At 38.8% G+C, this 21,331-nt stretch overlaps 1 protein-coding gene across 4 annotated transcripts in view; it reads right to left on the bottom strand.

Moving 5' to 3' along the window:
* The window catches only part of TBC1D32 (TBC1 domain family member 32), a 233,294-nt gene that overhangs the window by 46,605 nt on the left and 165,358 nt on the right, over positions 1–21,331 (bottom strand). For all 4 annotated transcript variants that reach the window (XM_066373353.1, XM_066373356.1, XM_066373355.1 and 1 more), the window contains 3 exons: positions 5,079–5,148; positions 2,800–2,915; positions 1,852–2,006 (listed from right to left, as the gene is read on the bottom strand). In XM_066373353.1, coding sequence (XP_066229450.1) covers positions 1,852–2,006; positions 2,800–2,915; positions 5,079–5,148 — 341 coding nt within the window. The remainder of the gene's footprint in view (positions 1–1,851; positions 2,007–2,799; positions 2,916–5,078; positions 5,149–21,331) is intronic.

Raw genomic sequence — 21,331 nt, 5'->3', positions numbered from 1 at the left:
GGAAAGTGGGGTGGGGTAGGTAGAGGTGGGCCAAGGGGGGTGGGTAAATGGAGACGGAAGAAAATTTGCTTTGGGTGATGGGCACATGCAGTGTGCAGATGATGTTTTACTGAGTTGTACACTTGAAACCTGTATGCTTTTTTGAACCACAGTCATCCCAATAAATTCAATAAACTATAAAAACTCTCAAGATGAAGGATGCAATGATGTTCTCCCTTTCTAGAGTGTGCCTTGCCTTTCTTTTCCTCCACTTCTTCCCCTCAGGTGAATTACCCTTGCCTTTCTCTCTCCTGAGCTCCAAGGGCCTTTCTTCTGCCTCTGTAACTTGTTTCCTGAGCCTACTCAGTTCAGCTGGCTCACTTCTACTACCTCTGTAACTTTCTTAATAAACTTGCTCTTATAAAAAAAAAAGAATAAAATGATACAATGGAAGGCACTGCGTAAGTTTTCATTGATGTTTCAGTTGCCCCAACTGAAAGATGTCATGGCTTTACAACGAGAGTACATTCTAAAACACTGAGTTACAAGTCCCTCCATTCCATTCACAGATCTATACTCCATAGTACACTCCATATCAAAACCATAAATATAGTAAGATCCAAGCGACTAGTCACACCTGGTTTCAGTTATATATATATATATATAAAAATGCTAGTAGAATACATTACTGTTGTTTTGTTAAAATAATGTGTCATGAAAAAGTTCATAGATTCAAAGCAGAAATGTAAAAATTACTGTTGAAAACATTTAACTGGTGATGTTCGACAGTGTCACAATCGGAACACTGAAGTAGAACAGTTAAGACTGGTGGTATGTAAGTATCAGTTAAGAATACTTGATGTGAGAATGTGTGAGTGAACTCAAAATCCATATTTATCAAAAGAATTTTCAACATATTTATAAATGGAAGAGTAAAAAATCAGTGAAATTTAAAATTCTTTTTCTGTACAATTTAAATAATTGTTTGAATTCAAGTTATTAAAAGGAAAATAGTTTCATTGTCTCATAAGTCTTATTCAGAAATTGTGCATAGCTACTTCAAGCATAAAATCATAAAATTTCAATATTTAATGTATCCTTTGACGCTTTGCTTTTATTTTCCTTATAACTAACATATATTATAAAAATATATAACAAATGTTTTCATTTACTGCCGTATACAGACGCTCTCCAGCCCCTTCACTTATCCTTGGGGGCCACATGATTCCCTGTCTGGGTGCAACCTGTCAGGGAAAAGGTCTGGGAAGCACCAGAACGGCTGATACAGTCCACAGCTCACCTGAGTTGGGGATCTTAAATGGCAGTAAGCAAATAGGTAAAACAAAACACAGGAACATTACTTGAGGGATTCATTTACCTCTAAACAAAACTCTATCAGATTCATGGGACTAGTAAAATCTTTAAAAATACACTCTATTGCCACAATCAAAACTCAACAGAAATCTCAAAAATGTATAAAAATGCATGTTTTTTCTCTATAGAATATGGTTACAGTTTCCATTTAATACTGTAATTTCACCAAGAAATCCTTTCTAAGAAAGCATCAAAAAATATTCATTCCAGTTTTCTTTTCAAATACAGAATTTTATAATTTACTAAATGACAAGTTTAAATGTAATAATATATCTATTACCATTGTTCTTTCATTCAGATACCGTTAGCTAAGACACCAAGTATTTGAGAAAATGTCAAATCTGTATCTTCAAGGAGAATCAGTCAAAAGTATTCATGTAGAAAATGAATATAAACTAAGAGTCCTCTACAAATAAAATAATAAGATCCCAATGACTTTAAATAGGATTTGCCTTAAAATTTAAAATACTCTTTTAAAAACAGACTGAAAAGTCTTACAGAAATATGTAGTCTTGGCAACCAAATGAAAGCAGAGGTTAGAAGCCTGGAGAACTGTTGAAGAAAATGGAATGTTTTCTCTTTGTCCCCCAACATTATCATGAACAAAGAAGACACAAACCAGTCGTGGCCAGCATAATGCCCCTGCAGGCAGACTGAGAAGCCCAGTTAAGGAACTGTTATATTATTTTATCTAACAACTCTATAAATATTCATTTCCAGGATCTCTATGAGGAAAGATATATTAATGATACTTTGTCCTCATTTTGTCTTTAACCAATTCATAAAATATTGATATAAAATTAAATTTTATTAATAAAAACTCACACAGTAACTATTATATGTACTTTTTGCTTACATGTCTAGCACTAGCAACTAAAGTAAAAATTATCTGCTTTGCAGAAACACACTTATTCAAATCACGAACAAAACAGGCCTATCCTTTCTCTAGTTCAAGATATCTAGTAAATTACTAGCACAATTATTTTAAAAATCTACACATTGTAGTTTCAGTAATGCAAATAGTTTGTTTATGCTTTTCTCTTCAAATCAAATCCTGTTTCTAAAAAAAAAATCCTATTTCTGAAATATAACCAATTCAAATTTAATAATAAATGTATTTTTTATTCTAAAGTTATTAAATCTAGAATATTCTTTTTCTAGATTAATTAAGTCTATTTTAAGCTTTCATATATATCTGAAAATATATTCTAATAACTATTCAGTTGTAGATTCAATCAATATAGTTAAATTTAATAATCACTACTCAATTTAATAAAATGCACATTTAAAATACAAAATAAAATATTATGAAGTTATAATATTACAAATAAATCACTAATAGAGGTTAAAGTAGTATTTTACTATAAAAGCGATAAGGCACCGCATCAAAAAATTATGAAAAATATACAAAGAAAGTTGAACTGTGCCTCTACTCAAAAAGGATATGAAGAGAAGACTTGACATGAGCTTGCTGCTGTTTCAGAAACCTCTCACAGTGCTTTAAAACCCAGGCAAGATCATTTTCTGCACCATCTTTTAACAGTTTCAGGAACTTGCCATACCTACTTTGAAAAACACACAAAATGATAAAAGTCAAGCCTTATATTGTAAATTCAGTTTTAGAAATCTATCAAAGTGCAGTCCTCTTGAAATCTCAAAGTTTTAAGTTTTCAAATTTCTACTTTTGGCATAACTATGCTTTACAGAGTACTTAAGTAATATTAACACTCAATATCTGTTACTGATGATTATGATATATTTGGATTAGCAGTATTCATCTTACAGTAGTAACTTTAAATGAAAATAAAGCAATAATGAGAGAACAAATGTAAATACCATTAAGCTAGAAGTAGAATACAAGCATGTTTTCCCTGAACTTAATTGAAAACATGGACTATTGACAAATTAGAACGTTAAATCTAAGTAGCAATTTCAGAGGTTCATCTGTTCCAATGATTCTAAATAGGAGTGACATTTCCCCCAGGGGCCACTTTAGAAACGTAAGGGGGCTTTTTTATTGTCACAGTGACTGGGGCACTATTGGTAGTCAGTGAGGAGCAGGAAGTTAGACATGGGACAGAGTGTTAATGACTTGAAAATGCCCTGCCTGTCATTTGCATGGATTAGAAAGCTACTTATAATCATATGAAATTATTTTATATAGAATCATAAAATGTTTTTCCTATATTTTTTATATACACTGAATGGATCCACATATGAGTCAAGGAAAAATAGTTTGTTTTATTTGAAGCCTCACTAAGTCACTCTGTCAGGGACAACTCTCTTGCAGTATTTGAAGTTCCAAGATAAAATCAGTCTTTATTTGTAGCTGCCAGAGTCATGATGATTTCATGTAAGTGTCAGCTATGTCTTACACTGTAGTTATATACAAACATTTCAGTATATAACAATTTTCTATTTATTTCTTAGCAATTAGACATTGCATTGAACTTAAAAATATACTGCTCACAAAAATTAGAAGATATTTCTTTTTTTAAAAGATTTTATTTATTCATATTTATTAGAGAGAGGAGAGAAAGGAGGGAGGGAGAGAGAGAGAGAGAGAGAGAGAGAGAGAGAGAGAGAGAGACAACGAACAGGGGGAAGAGCTGGAAGCATCAACTCCCATATGTGCCTTGACCAGGCAAGCCTGGGGTTTCGAACTGGTGAATTCAGTATTCCAGGTCAATGCTTTATCTACTGCATCACCATAAGTCAGACAGGGGGGATATTTCAAAATGAATATGAAGTGTTTAAAAATGCATTTGATTTTTTTTAATTAAACAAGAACATCAGAAAAGCAAATGACAACTCAAAGAAAGTTGTTAGGTTATGCAAATAAGATGCAAAACCAATTTTATTTCATTGGTGAAAATGCGCTATATAAGAGGCTAAAAGTACTGGAGTATCTGCATGTTCACTGATTTTAAAAGTGCATTTTGAAATATCCCCTAATTTTTGTGAACAGTATATGTGACTAGCCTGCTTATATTATCCATGGGTTCCATTTCAGAACAGAAATAGGGCATTTAAAATAAAAAGCAGGTTGCAAAACATAATCAATGGGCTATACACCCTATGTAATGAAATTGGTGAGCTAGAATTTGTACCATACTTTTCATTTTCATTAATATGATTTGAATTTATAAAAACAGTCTTTTTAACATCTTTCACGTGTATCTTTCTACAACTTGATTGTGATTCTGATCCTTCAGAATGAGACTATCAGGATCCACGTTTAATATGCAAGAATGAGGGGGCTGCTGGTCAAGGTCTCAGTCCTTAACTTCCAGTCCATTTCTTTTGAAAATTACAATTGTAGTACTAACAATTCAAACTACTATAATTGGTTTATTCATTTCAACTTCAGCATCTATCCTTAAGGTATTTTTGTATTCATCACCATAGCTTGATAATTTAAACTAAACATATTTTAGAAAATGGTATGATTGTACTAGCAATGTGATGATTTTTACATTATTTTTGGAAAAAACCTCATAGTCATAGAGAATTAAATATTCTAAAATTAAACTCTGAAATAATAATGAATTATAACTGATTTACCTTCACAGGTCATTTAATCATGTGCCAATATCCTAAAAAAAAGTTTATTTTCTGATTGATAAATTTCGCATTTAAAATATACAAAGGGGTTGATTGTTAAATTAAATACTATTAAGCTTATATCAGGAAATACACAAGAGAGATATTTCCCTGCAATATACCTGACAGTCATTTTAACGCCAAGCTGCTGCACCAATGAAAGACTTTCATTCTTCACATTTGCATCAGAAGCTAAAAACAATTGAAAATTGGGTTATAAAAATGTATAAAATCTGCATAATAATCACATTTTAATTAAAAATTGATGAAAGTAATATTTTTCCATATTTTAATGTGAATTCTGAAAACACTAATGAATTTGTTCTTTTAAGAGTTGTCAGTTATATTTTCAAAGGAATTAACAAGAAACTTAACAAATAAATTTTCTCCTATAAAAAGCATTTTTTAAAGCATATTAAAACAACTAATCATAGTTTTAAAGCAATCCATTTTTACTTGGCTCTTAGAACACAAAACCTAATAACCCCCAAACGGTCTAGAATATTGTAATGCATATATAAGATTTTGAATTACACACACACATATGGCTGTTTATTTCTTAAAGATTTCAACATGAGTGCCAGGAAGGAAGAGTCAGTATCCTACTTATGATGTACAACAATGTATGAGAGTGGAGTGAACCGGTTTCTTCCTGCAGGAAGTTCTCTGTGAAGTAGGAATTGTGATCGACTACCAAAAGTGAAGAAGGGGTTCCCTTTTCTCCACTTCCTTGACAACACTTGTTTGTTGCTTTATTGATGACAGCTAAGTGAAATGAGCTAGTCAGATAAAGACAAGTACCATATGATTTTACTTATATGTAGAATCTGATGAACAACATTGTGGAAGACAGGCTGTAAATTCACTAAGTCCTTATAGCCTAGGGCTTAGTTTAAGGCTAAGTTCTTCCCCATAACCTTTTAAGACTAAGATCTTCCCAAACCCTTTTACAACTAAGATCTTCCCCATACCCTTGACTATTGCATTGTGGGGGGTGGTGCACTCTTATGAGGATTCCCGTTTATGCCTCATATGTGTGACTTTGTATCAGATACTTCTTTATTTGCATATTGTTCTGCACTATATAATAAAGCAGACCAGGAGCTTTGCTTTTGCTCTGGCTTGCTATCAACTAGCACAGACCTCCCGATCCCATCCTTTTTCTAAGTTTATTTCTTCATTCACACTGTTGTCACTCAGGACCTGGACATTTATGAGTTGTGTTGGTTTGCAGCACAAAATTAATGAACAAAATAGAAACAGACTCATAGATACAGAGAACAGACTCACAGCTGTCAGAGGAGGACAGGGGACTGGGTGAAAAAGGTGAAGGAATTAAACAAAAAATAAAATAAAATAAAAACATCACCAACAGACAACAGAACAGTATGGTGATTACCAGAGGGAAAGGAAAGTAAGGAGAGAGGTAGGAGAAGGTAAAGGGGATAAATGGTGATGGAAGAAGACTTGACTTGGAGGGGAAACACATAATACAATATACAGGTGATGTATTCTAGAATTACACCCCTGAAACCTATATAATTTTTTTTTGTATTTTTCTAAAGTTGGAAACGGGGAGGCAGTCAGACAGACTACCACATGCACCCGACTGGGATCCACCCGGCATGCCCACCAGGGGGCGATGCTCTGCCCATCTGGAGCATCACTCTGTTGCAACCAGAGCCATTCTAGTGCCTGAGGCAGAGGCCATAGAGCCATCCTCAGCACCCGGGCCAACTTTGCTCCAATGGAGCTTTGGCTGAGAGAGGGGAAGAGAGAGACAGAGAGGAAGGAGAGGGGGAGGGGTGGAGAAGCAGATGGGCGCTTCTCCTGTGTGCCCTGGCTGGGAATCGAACCCAGGACTCCTGCACGCCAGGCCGACGCTCTACCACTGAGCCAACCGACCAGGGCCTATATAATTTTATTAACCAATATCAACCCAATAACTTCAATTTAAAAAAGCGGGCAGAGCACCTGGAAAGATTTGCCTATTAATAGAAGTATAAAGACATATTTTTTAAAAAGTGAAGAAAAGATTTTTTCAGTACAGAGAACTGCAGGGGAGGTTGAAAGTTTAGATTAGTCCTTGAGAACACTGGATGATCAAGCTAACAATGAACACTAAAAGCATCACTAGATAGCACTGAAGGTCTAGGTAAAACTTTAAGTTTTAGGCTAAAGAAACAACAGTATACATACACACAAACACACAATATTAAGAGAATTGTCCAAAATCACATATTATCTAGTGGTAGAGAGGACCAAAAGCTAGGTCTTCTTAACCTCATATCACGATTTTTCTTTCCCTCCCATTACATATTGGTGTATTGCATACTATCAACATAAGCTACTTAATTCATAGATACATCCATTCCTTTAAATGAACCTTTCTGATAAACTATAGTACACCATGATAACAAGCTATGGGGGATAAAAGATAAATCATACATCATGTCCTAAAAGAACTTTCCATGTAGTGTCAAAGATAAAATTTGTATAAAGATAGCTCTTATTTTTGAAAGTGCTAAGAGGAATATGAATGATATAGATAAAATATTATGTGAATTCAGAAGAGGGAGATATTAAGAAGACATCTAAAATGAACCTTAAAATATGGGTATACTTGAGATGTACGGAGATAGGGAAGAACAAACTTACATATCACTATTATCAAACATCTACTCTTTGGACCAGCAAAAATTCATCTTTTAGCACTCTTAGAGTTAAGATAACCTACTTCTGGTTTATCTAAGAGTTTCATGAGATTAGCATTAAAAGTCTCATGCCCAGGAATTCCTCACAAGACTAAGAAAACCAGACTGGTTGGTCACCTACTGAGAGTGATAATTTTCTTAAAGAAAAAGATAAATAGATGATAGCTAGCTAGCTAGATAGATAGGAATAAATGCCAATTAACTTCAAGATAAAATACATCTGAGTTTTACTTATTTAGATCTGAATATAATCTTAGCAATACTGTTACATTTTGCCTATAATGACAACAATCAAGCTATACGGCATTTAGCTTAGAATCCCTTGCTATTTATTACTCTTACTGTACTAACATATGTACCATCTATCCCTAGTGGAGAATGATACCAGTTCTGACTTCTAGCAAGAAATTAACAAGAGAGATTATTCATTGTCTTCTCCAGGTTTTTCAAATTAGTGAAGTAGGAATTTCCCCCCTATCAATCACAGGGCTATGAGGCACCATAGGTCTCAAGTAGAGGGAAATAAATCCAACACACAGGAGAGGAAAAAAAAGAGAAAAAAAACACATTGCTAAGGACAATGCTACCCTATTTGCATAAACCAATGATTCTGCCTTATTTTCTGCTTAAACAAAAATAAAAGTTTGGTTTGATTTTTCATCACTTGGTACCAAAAACGTATATATTACAAATTATTCTCACTCTCACAAAAATAATGGCAAATTTTTAAAACTATTAATTATTATTCATATATTCACCATAATTTCAAGTTCTTAGTCTTATCAATGCCATTTTTTTATTCAGCCATAATTTGACAGAGACAGAGAAAGAGTCATAGAAAGCAACAGACAGGAAGGGAGAAAGATGAGAAGCATCAATTCTTCATTGTGGCACCTTAGTTGTTCATTGATTGCTTTTCATATGTGCCTTGACTAGGGGGCTACAGCAGAATGAGTTACTCCTTGCTCAATCCAGTGACCTTGGGCTTTAAGCAATCTTTGGCCTTAAGCCAGCAACCATGGGGTCATGTCTATGATCCCACGCTCAAGCTGATGAGATTGTGCTCAAGCCAGATGAGCCAAAGTTTGAAACTTTGACAACCTCAAAGTTTCAAACATGGATCCTCTGAGTCCCAGTCCAATGCTCTATCTACTGCACCACTGCCTAGTCAGGCTAGTCAGCCATAATTTAAACACAGTTTTTGCCAATGTCCACTAAAACCCAATCAATTTAGTCATTTAGGTAATGACCAGGTGTAAAGCCAGTTGCCATGGCCACCATCACAACCACCTGGGCCATACAGGTTTGTATTTGATTCTGACAGACGGTAATGAAACAATGGAGCCAAGAACTTGTGGGCCATTAGTTTTAATCCTAGCTTGCACCCAGTAGGCAAGAAATACACACAGTGGGAAAACACTTCCCTTTCCATTCAGGGCCTCCAAAGCCACTGACTTTTCCAAATTTCCTGGAATCAAAGTTTCTACCTCACCAGTCTTATTCACCTCATTCCCCATCTCCTCTCTGCACAAACTGGCTTCTTTTTCAGCACTCTGCCATCTTGGCTGTTCTCCTCTTCTCCACATAGCCTTTCTCTACTCTCCTCCAGCATGGGCTCCTCTGCCCCATATTATAGTGTATAAATCAAAACCTTTAATCCAATAAACAAACAAGGAAATCTCTAATACAAAGTCACTTAGGGTGGGAAAGGCTTAGTCTTAAAACTAAGCCTTAGGCTATAACGACCCAGCCTGCTTACAGCCTGTACCCCACACCCAATGGAAACAATAAATGAGCAAACATGTATATCATATTTACAAACTTATTTGACCAACATCAGGAAGCTCTTTTTGTTTCAGTACCTCACCTATAATATTTTATAATTAATTATATTTTAGTTTCCCAAGTTTAAATATGTAAAACTTTAGTGCTATAGTGTTGGTAACTTTGGTTGATTTTGCAAAATTTATATAATTTCAATATAATAAACATTATGAATTTACATATTCCAATAGGTATGGTACAGACCTACCTGCCATCAACTATCACAATGTAATATAATGATTGACTTTTATAAACTATTGCTGAACAGTTTTAAAGTAAATTGAATAAAAGAATTTCAACACATATAAAATTGGATTGTGTAAAGCCAGTATCCATGGTCACCATTACAGCCAGTTCGCACTGGATCCAGACAGATAGTAATGAAACAACAGAGCCAAGAACTGGTGGGCCATTACCTTTAATCCTAGCTTGCAACCGGCGGGCAAGTAAAAACACACACTGGGCTCCACAACCCACTCATTCAGTGCTCACAAAGCTACTGACTTATCCGAGTTTCTTAGAATCAAAGGTTTCTAACCTCACCAGTCTTTTTTTTTTTTTTTTTTTTTTTGTGGCAGGGACAAAGAGAGTCAGAGAGGGACAGATAGGGACAGACAGACAGGAATGGAAAGAGATGAAAAACATCAATTCTTTACTGTGGTTCCTTAGTTGTTCATTGATTGATTTCTCATATGTGCCTTGACCGGGGGGTGGCTACAGCAGACCGAGTAACCCCTTGCTCCAGCCAGCGACCTTGGGCTCAAGCTGGTGAGCTTTGCTCAAACCAGATGAGCCCGAGCTCAAGCTGGCGACCTCAGTGTCTCGAACCTGGGTCCTCTGCATCCCAGTCCGATGCTCTATCCACTGTGCCACTGCCTGGTCAGGCCTAACCTCACCAGTCTTATTTACCTCTGTTCCCCATTCTCTTCCCTCTGTACAAACTGGCTTCTCACTCAGCACTCCACCATCTTGGCTGCTTCTCCTGGCCTCCTCCACGTGGCCTTTCTCTACTCTCCTCTCTAATGTTAATCTCAGAAACCGAGAGAGAGCATGCTCTTGGTCTGCCCCACTTTATAGTACAAAACCAAAAACCTTTATTCCAATATACAAATAGGGAAGTCTCTGATACAAAGTCACTTATCTGAGGCATAACTGGATTCCTTATAAGAGTGCACCACCCTACATCATGCAATAAATCAAGGGTGGTGGGAAAAGCTTAGTCTTAAAACTAAGCCTTAGGCTATAACAACCCGGCCTGCTTACAGCCTGTCCCCCCAATACAAACTATAAGTGAGCAAAGATATATATCATATTTAAAGACTTATTTGATCAACAGATTATTAAGCACGAAAACAAAAAAGAAAAATATATATATACCAGTGTGCTTATAGTAATACTAATTTTAAGGTCGGTGAATAATGGGGGATGGTCACATGGGGAACCCAGGCCCAGGAACTTTGGCTAGGACTGCCCACAACCAAGCGCGCCAAAAGAAACTTCCTAAGAGCCCTTTGGAAAGGAGCGACACCTCCATCAGCCAGTGAGATTTCACCACATCATATCAACTCGACCACCCTAGGGACCCTTTAAATATCTCTCACGTGGGTCACCTCTTGCGACTTGCCTAGCCTCTATCCCTGGGGTTAAGGAACCTTGTCAGGTGGGAAGCACTCTGTACTCAATAAAGCCTTTTATTATTCCACACTTCATGGCTCCGGCCCCTCCTCCTTTCTTGGCAGGGAAAAATACCTTACATTTTGGTGCTGAAACCCGGGAGGAGTTGAAGTCCGCAAGAACCGCTCCTCTTCCCTTCCCCTCCGAGAAAGAACCAGGATCTCCGACCTTCCACCCACTTTGGGGCACAATGCGGTAAGTCCCCTGCCTTCAACCTTCCCCTCAGTTTTTTTCCAAGACTCCCTGTCTAAAACCGTAGCTACGTCAGGGACCTCTTTCCGTCCGAGTGCATGTGTGCCCATGGAGATGTCCTGAGCACATCCATTTTACCTTACCCGTCCGTGGCCAGAGCTTGAGTTTTGGTACGCTGATACTCAACTCTGACCACTCCGAGGACTGAGGGCAGCTGTGAGGGCACAGGAATTTTCCTCCCTAAAAAAGAAGAACTGTTCTTCTCCACTGTAGCCATGCCACAGACCCACTGGATTAGTCTCCTGAAGGAACTTTCAGTTTTAATACCCTCACCAATTAAATTACCACCAAAAAAGCTGGGAGCTGGTTGGAGATCCCTTACATTCAGGGCTTCTAGTTATTTATGTGCCCATCCTTAATCTCTGTGCCACCTGTTTCACCAAACAGGCTTGATCTTTCCTTCTCCGCGGACTCCCAACTCTCTCCCCCTCCTGCCTGACCCCCGGGGCTGTCCCTCTCTGTTCCCTCTGCAGACCTCTTTTGCTTGGGTCTCTTCTCTCTGAGAGCCCTCCCCCCTCCTTTCGCAAAATTTTGTTTCTTATTCACCTGCAAATACCATTCTCTCTTTCTCCTCCCCTGCTGGTCAGGGCCCTCCCTTCTCCACTGTGTTCTTAAGTCCCTCCTCCGTCAGGCCTTTCTACACCTACTACTGGCTCTTACACCAGTTTTCAGGACCCCAAGGCCCAGCCCCAATTTTCTTGCTGGAAGTTCTGGCCCTATCCTGCCACTGGCTCTGGCGTTTCTGGCCAGATCTGGGTGCTGGGCTCCCTACAAGCCCCCCTCCTCTTATTCTCAACCCCTAAACTCCTATCCAGAACCTGTGAACATGGCATTTAAAGTTTTTAATGGTCCCAACTAGTAGAAACAGGCCAAGGCTGTTTGCCAGGCCCGCATGCAGCAGAAGGTAATGCTCCAAACCCAAACTCTTGTGGCAGCCATGAGGCCAGTGGAGCAACAGAGGCAAGACACAGGAGGTGCCCGACCCAAGTCCAAGCCACAAAGAGAAATCCCACCAGCAGCTTGCTTTAAGTGTGGCAAGCAGGGTCACTGGTCCCGGCAGGGCCCCTTCTCGTGGCTGCCCACTGAGCCCTGCCCTGACTGCAAGCAGCCCGGTCACTGGTGGAGCGATTGCCCCTTTGGGCAACAGGCTTTTCCTCAGCATCTCTACATGGAGGACAAGCCATCTGAATGAAAAGCCAGGCCAGCCAGGGAGGAGCACTGCTCAAACTCCTAGGACATGGCCTGGACTCAGAGAACCCAGTTGCAGCAGGGTATGCTAAAACTAGTGGGTAAGTCCATCTCATTTCTTGTGGACACGGGGGGCTACTTCTCTGTTTTGCCATCACACTCTGGACCTCTAATTCCCTCACAGGTCTCAGTTATGGGAATGGATGGGACCCCTTCCTTTCCCCTTTCTACATCACTCCTGACATGCAGTTTTGCCTCAAGCTTGCCTCCATACAGGACCTCTGGCAGTCGGAACCACTGGACTCCATCCATCTCCAGCTCACCAAAAGTCTAAACCCTGCAAATCCTCCTAATACTCCTCTTTTTTTTAAATCCTTACAGGACCACATCCGCAAAGTTCCTCCAGTCATGGCCAAACAGATGTTCCTCCTGACAGCCCTCAAAGCCACTACCTTCCAATCTCCCCCTCCCCACGATGCCCCAACCAGCAGGATGTAGCCAGATGAATAAATGGCGCCCCTTTTCTATTTAACACAAAAGGTCAGTATGTAAAGTTGGTGGATAATGGGGGATGGTCACGTGGGTAACCCAGGCCCGGGAACTTTGGCTAGGACCACCCACAACCAAGTGCGCCAAAAGAAACTTCCCAAGAGCCCTTTAAAAAAGAGCAACACCTCTATCAGCCAGTGAGATTTCACCACATCATATTAGCTTGACCACCCTAGGGACCTTTTAAATATCTCTCATGAGGGTCACCCCTTAAGACTCCCCTAGCCTCTGTCCCCAGGGCTAGGGAACCTCGTCAGGCAGGAAGCACTCTGTATTCAATAAAGCTTCATGGCTCCGGCCCCTTCCTTCCTCCTCAGTGGGGAAAAATACCTTACACTAATGTTGAGTGAATGAGTAGATGACAAATAAATGAGTGAACAAACATCCACTGAACAACAAAATAAACTGTTTTATATATCAAACTAGATGGAAGGTGGGGATGGAAATAGATTTGGACTTAAGTATCTTTTCTGTATATTGAAATCAACTAACAAATGGTTAACTCCCTAATCGCTGCAGTCAATATAAAAAGTTTAACAAAATAAGTTGTTGAGCCTGACCTGTGGTGGCACAGTGGATAAAGCGTCGACCTGGAAATGCTGAGGTCGCCGGTTCAAAACCCTGGGCTTGCCTGGTCACGGCACATATGGAAGTTGATGCTTCCAGCTCCTCCCCCCTTCTCTCTCTCTCTCTCTCTCTCTGTCTCTCCCTCTCCTCTCTAAAATGAATAAAAAATAAATAAGTTGTTGAAAAATGTCAAATAATGACACCTGTATCCTAGTTTCTTAACAATGCCTAATTCAATTTCAGCATTAGCATTCAATCAGCTACCAGTCATTTAATTATAAATATAATAATCTCAGAACTAAATGAGTTCAAAACATTTACTTAATACTGACTGATATCACTCACTCTGGTTAAGCAGTTTTGTTCTATTTTTGGTTTGCAAAGCTGGCACAGAGTAGTGGTAGGAGAAATGAAATCTATTCTGCCTGGCACTTGGCTAATGGTGTGGAAAAAATAAATTTTGGGAAGAGTAAAGAATTTCTCCACTAGCAGACAAATCCGTGGTTGAAGAAGCAGTGACTGCCTATTTTCTGACTCTCCCTGAAGTTCTGAAGGGACAGAACTCTCAATCACCCAAAGAAATCAACTGGTCAGTATACTTCCTCCTAGGTCCCTTTTTCCCTACAGTCAGTCTGCAAATTCTGTTGCTTCTTTTTCAATATGTGACTGTATTTATACATTTTATTCAATTCTTACTGACATAAAACTCAATACCTGGTGACAAACCTACTGTTAAGAGCCTATCTCCTAACTGGCAGTTCATGTTATTTAGTCGAAAGCATTTCTTTTTCCATGTCTTTAATTATGCAAATACTCCTGCCAGCAAGAGTCTTCCCCTCTTCTATTTCTTTCATCTGTAATAGCCCAGGAGGCAGTACCAGAGCCATTCTTCCTGCTCTATTTTCACTTCCTCCTCTTATCTTTCATGAGGGTACTAGTCAACAACTATCACTCTTTCCACTAAAGGCCTGCAGCACTCACAACAAAACCCCTCATTTGATAATAACCCAGTGCATACAGCATACTTCAAGGTCTTAGCAGGCTGCTTGAAACAAAGTAGTCAGCTAAAAATATCACTTTTTGCCTGACCTCTGGTGGCGCAGTGGATAAAGCATCGACCTGGAAATGCTGAGGTCGCTGGTTTGAAACCCTGGGCTTGCCTGGTCAAGGCACATATGGGAGTTGATACTTACAGCTCCTCCCCCCTCTCTCCCTCTGTCTCTCTCTCTCTCCTCTCTAAAAAAAAAAATATATATATATATGTTTTCCTTCATTTCTTTATTTTCTATCTTACTATATGCTGCATTTTACTTAATGAATCATTTTAGGGGTATACCCTATCTGTATTCCTTGAGGAGAGGGACATTCATGTTATATACTGTAAAGCCAGTGACCGCGGCCACTATCACAGCTGCCTGGCCCATGCACATTCACATTGGATTTGGACAGTCGGTAAAGAAATGACAGAGCCAAAAACTGGTGGGCCATCATCTTTAATCCTAGCTTGCACCCAGGGGGCAAGTAAAAACACACACTGGGCTCTAAAACCCACTCATTCAGTGCTCACAAAGTTACTGACTTATCTGAGTTTCCTAGAATCAAAGGTTTCTAGTTCACCAGACTTATTCGCCTGTGTTCCCCATCTCCTTCCTTCTCCCTGCACAAACTCTGCACAAACTGGCTTCTCACTCAACACTCTGCTATCTTGGCTGCTTCTCCAGGCCTCCTCCACGTGGCCTTTCTCTGCTCTCTGCTCCCTAATGCTAATCTCAGGAACGAAGAGAGCAAGCTCCTGTTCTGCCCCCATTTTATAGTGTAGAAATCAAAAACCCTTAATCTAATATACAAAATAGGGAAGTCTCTAATACAAAGTCACTTATCAGAGACATGATGGGATTGCACCATCCCACATCAAAAAGGGTGGGAAAGGCTTAGTCCTAAAACCAAGCTCCAGGCTACAAGGATCCTGCCTGCCCATAGCCCACCCCCAACACAAATTAACATCACCTGGGCAGCTCCATCTTTAACAAAGTGAGCATAATATATTTATCTGCCCAACAATACCTACTTGCAATTATAGAACATATTCACAAACATGCTCCATAAATGTAAGATAGAAAAGAGCAAATTTGCCAAATACCCACAGAATGCATAAAGGTATTTAACTGCATATATAAAGTTTAAAATTATTTTAGTAGTCAAAAGACAGAACAATGCAATTTTTAATTTTTTTTCAGTCTTTTTATTAACAACATAAAGAGAAAAGAAATTACATTTAAAATGAAAATATTTGCTCCCCAGAAAGGACTACTTACTTAGTTTAGCATTTTAAAGAAGCCATTAGAATAGTAGAAAATCCCCAACTTGTTCTAGGGATTTGAGCCAACAAAATATTAATGTCTGCTAAGATTTCGAAAGATACCTGTACAGATTACAAACTGTAAATGTATAGAACCTTCTCTGTTTGTTCTTTCTTCTTTCTTCAAGGGGATAAACAGCTAAACTAATTTGATTTTTCCAGATTTGCAGATTTTATAATGGACTGAAATCCTGAGGGAGCTAACAACAGATGGATGACTGTGTTATTCTAATTTCAGCTACCTTAGGGTTTAGCAAGCTGTCATTTTAAAGAAGACAATCAATTTCTCATTTCAAGAAACATGAAAAAATGTTGACTATATCTATCCAGCATTTGCTTTGAAACATCCCTTATATCAAAACAGTTTTTATTTATTTAAAGTAAATAAAGTAAAATTTTATAATAGCAAACCATTGTTCTACCAGCCAAAAAACAATTGATAAAGAATGAGAGTATTTCAAGTTGTAGGAAAAATACAATACCACCGTGTTGAAGAAAACAAGCTTACTATATTATAATAATAAATACTAAATAATCAATCAATAGGAAGCCACTTTGTTTCTGGCTGGTGTAAAGCCATTTGCTATGCCCACTGTCACAGCTGCCTGACCCTTGCAGGTTCGCATTAGATTCGGACAGTCGGTAATGAAACAATGGAGCCAAGAACTGGTGGGCCATCATCTTTAATCCTAGCTTGCACCTGGCAGGCAAGTAAAAACACACACTGGGCTCCAAAACCCACTCATTCAGTGCTCACAAAGCTACTGACTTATCCGAGTTTCCTAGAATCAAAGGTTTCTAGCTCACCAGACTTATTCACCTCTGTTCTCCATCTCCTTCCTTCTCCCTACACAAACTCTGCACAAACTGGCTTCTCACTCAGCACTCCACCATCTTGGCTGCTTCTCCTGGCCTCCTCCACATGACCTTTCCCTGCTCTCCTCTCTAATGCTAATTTCAGGAACCTAGAGAGAGCACGCTCCCGGTCTGCCCACTTTATAGTGCAGAAATCAAAACCTTTACTCCAATATACAAAATAAGGAAGTCTCTGATACAAAGTCCACCCCACATCAAAAAGGGTGGGAAAGTCTTAGTCCTAAAACCAAGCCCCAGGCTACCAGGATCCTGCCTGCCCACAGCCCGCCCCCAACACACATTAATATAATTGTACCCATTCCAAGAATAAGGACAACTAATATCATCATTTAGGAGACAGGTTTCCATGTGGGCAGTGCCATCTTTAACAAAATGAGCATAATCTATTTTATCTGCCCAATAGCTGTACTCTAAAATTCAGAAAAATGTTGTTTCTCCAGTTTCCAGAGAAACAGGAGCCTTTAGAGAATTTAAATTCACATTCAGGGTTTATCTGCCCAGTTGCTATATCTGAAAAAGATAACATGTGAGATCTCACTCAGCATAATTTAGAAGTCTAAGGGAGGACAGTTAAAAGGTACACTGAGCAATCAGGTAGTTGAGTGTATGCATAATGCATACAACATAATGTTAATTTTAGATTATCCACAAAAAGTATAAACCAAGAGAACAATGTGCCAAGGAAAGCTGCAGATATTGGAGATTGCTATGCTGAAGACTGGAGACACAGCCACTCTGACCATTCAAATATCCACAATTACTACTGCATACCGATTTCCTCTTTTACTCATAGACATGATCATTATTTTTCACACATATTTTCAGGTTCATTTATAAAGTTAAAATTTTCTTCACAAATGCTTTTCTTCAAAATTGTCTTACAATTTGTTTTCTTTTCTATTTACTTCAATTTCCTAATTTTAAATGTAATGATGATGCCTACTTCAGAGAGTATTTATAGGGTTTAATGATATAATACATATCAAGTGTCCCAGCACACTATTTAACTCACAGCAAGCGCTAAACAGATATCTATTTCCTTCACTTACCTTAACTTCTAGTTAATACTGCCTGCACTTTCCTCTCATTTCTTTGTTTTCATTTTCTTATGTTCTCTTTTATCCCTTTCCCAAATCTACATTAGATGTTACTATATGTCAATAATTAATATATGTGCATGTGTGTATTTGAAAATATCAATATATTTAGAATTATTATACAAATTTGTGTGAACATAGATGCTTATGTAACAGTATGTATACTGAATTCCATAAAAATATATCAAATGCAGAGTGACATCAGAGGAATGGTGATATGAAAGGTCTCCTTGGTCGCTCCCCTTAAAATTTCACAATTTTAACAGCTATAACTCAACAAAGGAACTGCAGCTTGGCACAAAGGCATGCCTGAAAGATCCACACGTTGATGCGACTAAAGGTGGACAAGTGGGAGTGGAAAGAAGGATGGAATAAGGATGCAGTCCTTCAGGCAAGAGCTCACAATAGGATTCAATCCAGAGAGGGGAGAAGTCCACTTGTGTCTAGGTTTCCTCTTCCAGGAGGAGCAGATATTAGGTGGACATTCTCACAGGAGTGAACAACTAGCCTGACCAGTTAGTGGCACAGCGGATAGAGCATCGGCTTGGGATACTGAGCACCCAGGTTAAAAACCCCAAGGTCACTGGCTTGAGGACAGTCTCATCCGCCTGGAGTACATGCTTACCCAGGGTTGCTGGCTTAAGCGTGGAATCATAGACATGATTCCATGGTTGCTGGTTTGAGCCCAAGGTCAGTAGTTTGAGCAAGGGTTCACTGGCTCCTCTGGAGTCCCATAGTCAAGGCACATATGAGAAAGCGATCAGGCCCTGGCCGGTTGGCTCAGCGGTAGAGCGTCGGCCTGGCGTGCGGGGGACCCGGGTTCGATTCCCGGCCAGGGCACAAAGGAGAAGCGCCCATTTGCTTCTCCACCCCCACCCCCTCCTTCCTCTCTGTCTCTCTCTTCCCCTCCCGCAGCCAAGGCTCCATTGGAGCAAAGATGGCCCGGGCAATGGGGATGGCTCCTTGGCCTTTGCCCCAGGCGCTAGAGTGGCTCTGGTCGCGGCAGAGCGACGCCCCGGAGGGGCAGAGCATCGCCCCCTGGTGGGCAGAGCGTCGCTTCTGGTGAGCATGCTGGGTGGATCCCGGTCGGGCGCATGCGGGAGTCTGTCTGACTGTCTCTCCCCATTTCCAGCTTCAGAAAAATACAAAAAAACCCAAAACAAAACAAAACAAAAAAAAAAAAAAAAAAAAAAGAGAAAGCGATCAATAAACAACTAAGATGTCACAATGAAGAATTGATGCTTCTCATTTCTCTCCCTTTCTGTCTTCTGTCCCTATCTGCCACCCCTCCCGCTTGGTAAAAACAAAACAAAAACTAGAACAATGGCTAAGTTCATGCACCTGGGTAGGGAACACAGCTCTGGGGCACAACCTGCTATCCCAAAGTCTGCCCTCGGTCTGTCCACAGGCAGCACTCTAGGCAGAGAAACAAAGACGCAAAGCCCCACAGACCCTCCTTCCTGAACTTGCCTCCCTTCGCTTTTAATGTCAGAGTGCAGAGTACATCAGCAGCATACCCAAGAACTGACAATACAAAACTACTGATTCCCCTGAGCAAAGTGGGTGCTCTGTGTCTGGTCTCTGGTTTGGGTGCAAGTGAGAATGAGGGGAGGCCTGAGGCCACCTCTACAGGAAAAAAAACAAAGAAGATGACCAGGCTCCCCCACCTGACCCTACCCCTCAAGCATTATGGATACACTGACAGCAGCCAACATTGCATTCAGAGTCAACCAGTATTTCACAGAACTAACACTTGTGATTCAATGCTACCTACTGGAAAATAATAGAAAGATCTCTTGGAGGTAATCTAAGAATTAAAAAGAGTCACTTATACAAATGCCTAGACAGAGAGAGTCCACTGAATACCACAAATAACCAAGAGAGCAATGCAGTTCAGAAAGAGAAGTTAAAATGATCTAGAAAGCAAATTAAAACACATGGAAATATGAGATACAAATAACAGGATTCAAAATTGACATTCTGAAAAAATCTACGAGATGTGAGAAAACACAACTAGGCAATTTAATGCACTCAGAAAACAGATTAACAAACAAAATAAGTACTTTTACTAAAAAGACTGAATTTTTAAAAAAGAAAGGAACAGAAATTCTGGAGATAAAGAACTCAATAAACAAAAACAAGAATGAAGTAGCAAGCATAAGAATTAGAGCTGACCAACCAGATGGAGGAAAGATTTAGTGATATAAAAGAGATAAATCTAGAGATGATGCAGAGGGAATAAGAGAGAGGCGTAAGAATGAAAAAAAAATGATAGAGCTCTATGAGATCTGACTCCATCAGAAAAGCAATAGAAAAATAATAGATATATCATAAGAAGATGAGGGGAAAAAGAAAGCCTTTAAAAAAGAAAGGAATAGAAATTCTGGAGATAAAGAACTCAATAAATGAAAACACAACAATATCAGAAGAAGATGAGAGGAAAAAGAAAACAGAGAGCTTATTCAAACAAATAATTAATGAGAACTACCCAAACCTATGGAAAGAGTTAGATCTTCAAATCCATGAAGCAAACAGAACACCTAGTTCCTTCAATTCAAAGAGACCTTCTCCAAGACACATTGTATTAAAACTATCAAAAATTAAAGACAAAAACAGAATCCTCAAAGCAGCTATGGAAAAGAAAAATGTAATATATAAAGGAAAGCCCATTAGGTTATCATTGGACTTCTCAGCAGAAACTATATAAGCCAGAAGAAAGTAAAGCCAAATATTCAAAATACTGAAAGAGGATTTCCAGCTAAGAATAATATATCCAGCAAAGTTCTCTTTTAATTATAACAGAGAAATAAAGACATTTTCAAATATACTGAAGCTGAGGGAATTTATCACCAGAAAACCTTTATTGCAGAAATGAGTTACTCTACTTGAAATAAAGAACAAAAAGTCACAAAACTATAATTAATATCTCCAAAATACTTCCAGCATAAACAGGACTAATTTGTGGCAACAAAACATAAAAGGAGAGGGGTTAAAAGTCTGAATTAGCAAAGGTGAGTGTAGGGCAGAAGCTTTCCTAAGAAAAAGGACTGCTATATATATGAAAATTTCTTTTTTAATAACCCGGTGTTAACCACCCACAAAAACAAACAAAAAAACCCACCAAAAAAACCCTGAGATACATAGCTTAAGAAAAAAAAAAAGAAAGAAGTATGGAATACCTCAAAAAAAATAATGGACAGAAACACAAGGAAAAGAACAAATGGAGGCATAGAGCTACCATTTGTAAGAAAACAAAAGATAAAATCCTCATTCGT

Source organism: Saccopteryx leptura, chromosome 3 (genome assembly GCF_036850995.1).
Source record: "Saccopteryx leptura isolate mSacLep1 chromosome 3, mSacLep1_pri_phased_curated, whole genome shotgun sequence".
Taxonomy (NCBI): domain Eukaryota; kingdom Metazoa; phylum Chordata; class Mammalia; order Chiroptera; family Emballonuridae; genus Saccopteryx; species Saccopteryx leptura.
Note: the sequence above shows the minus strand (reverse complement) of the source record. Positions and strands in the feature narration are given on the sequence as shown.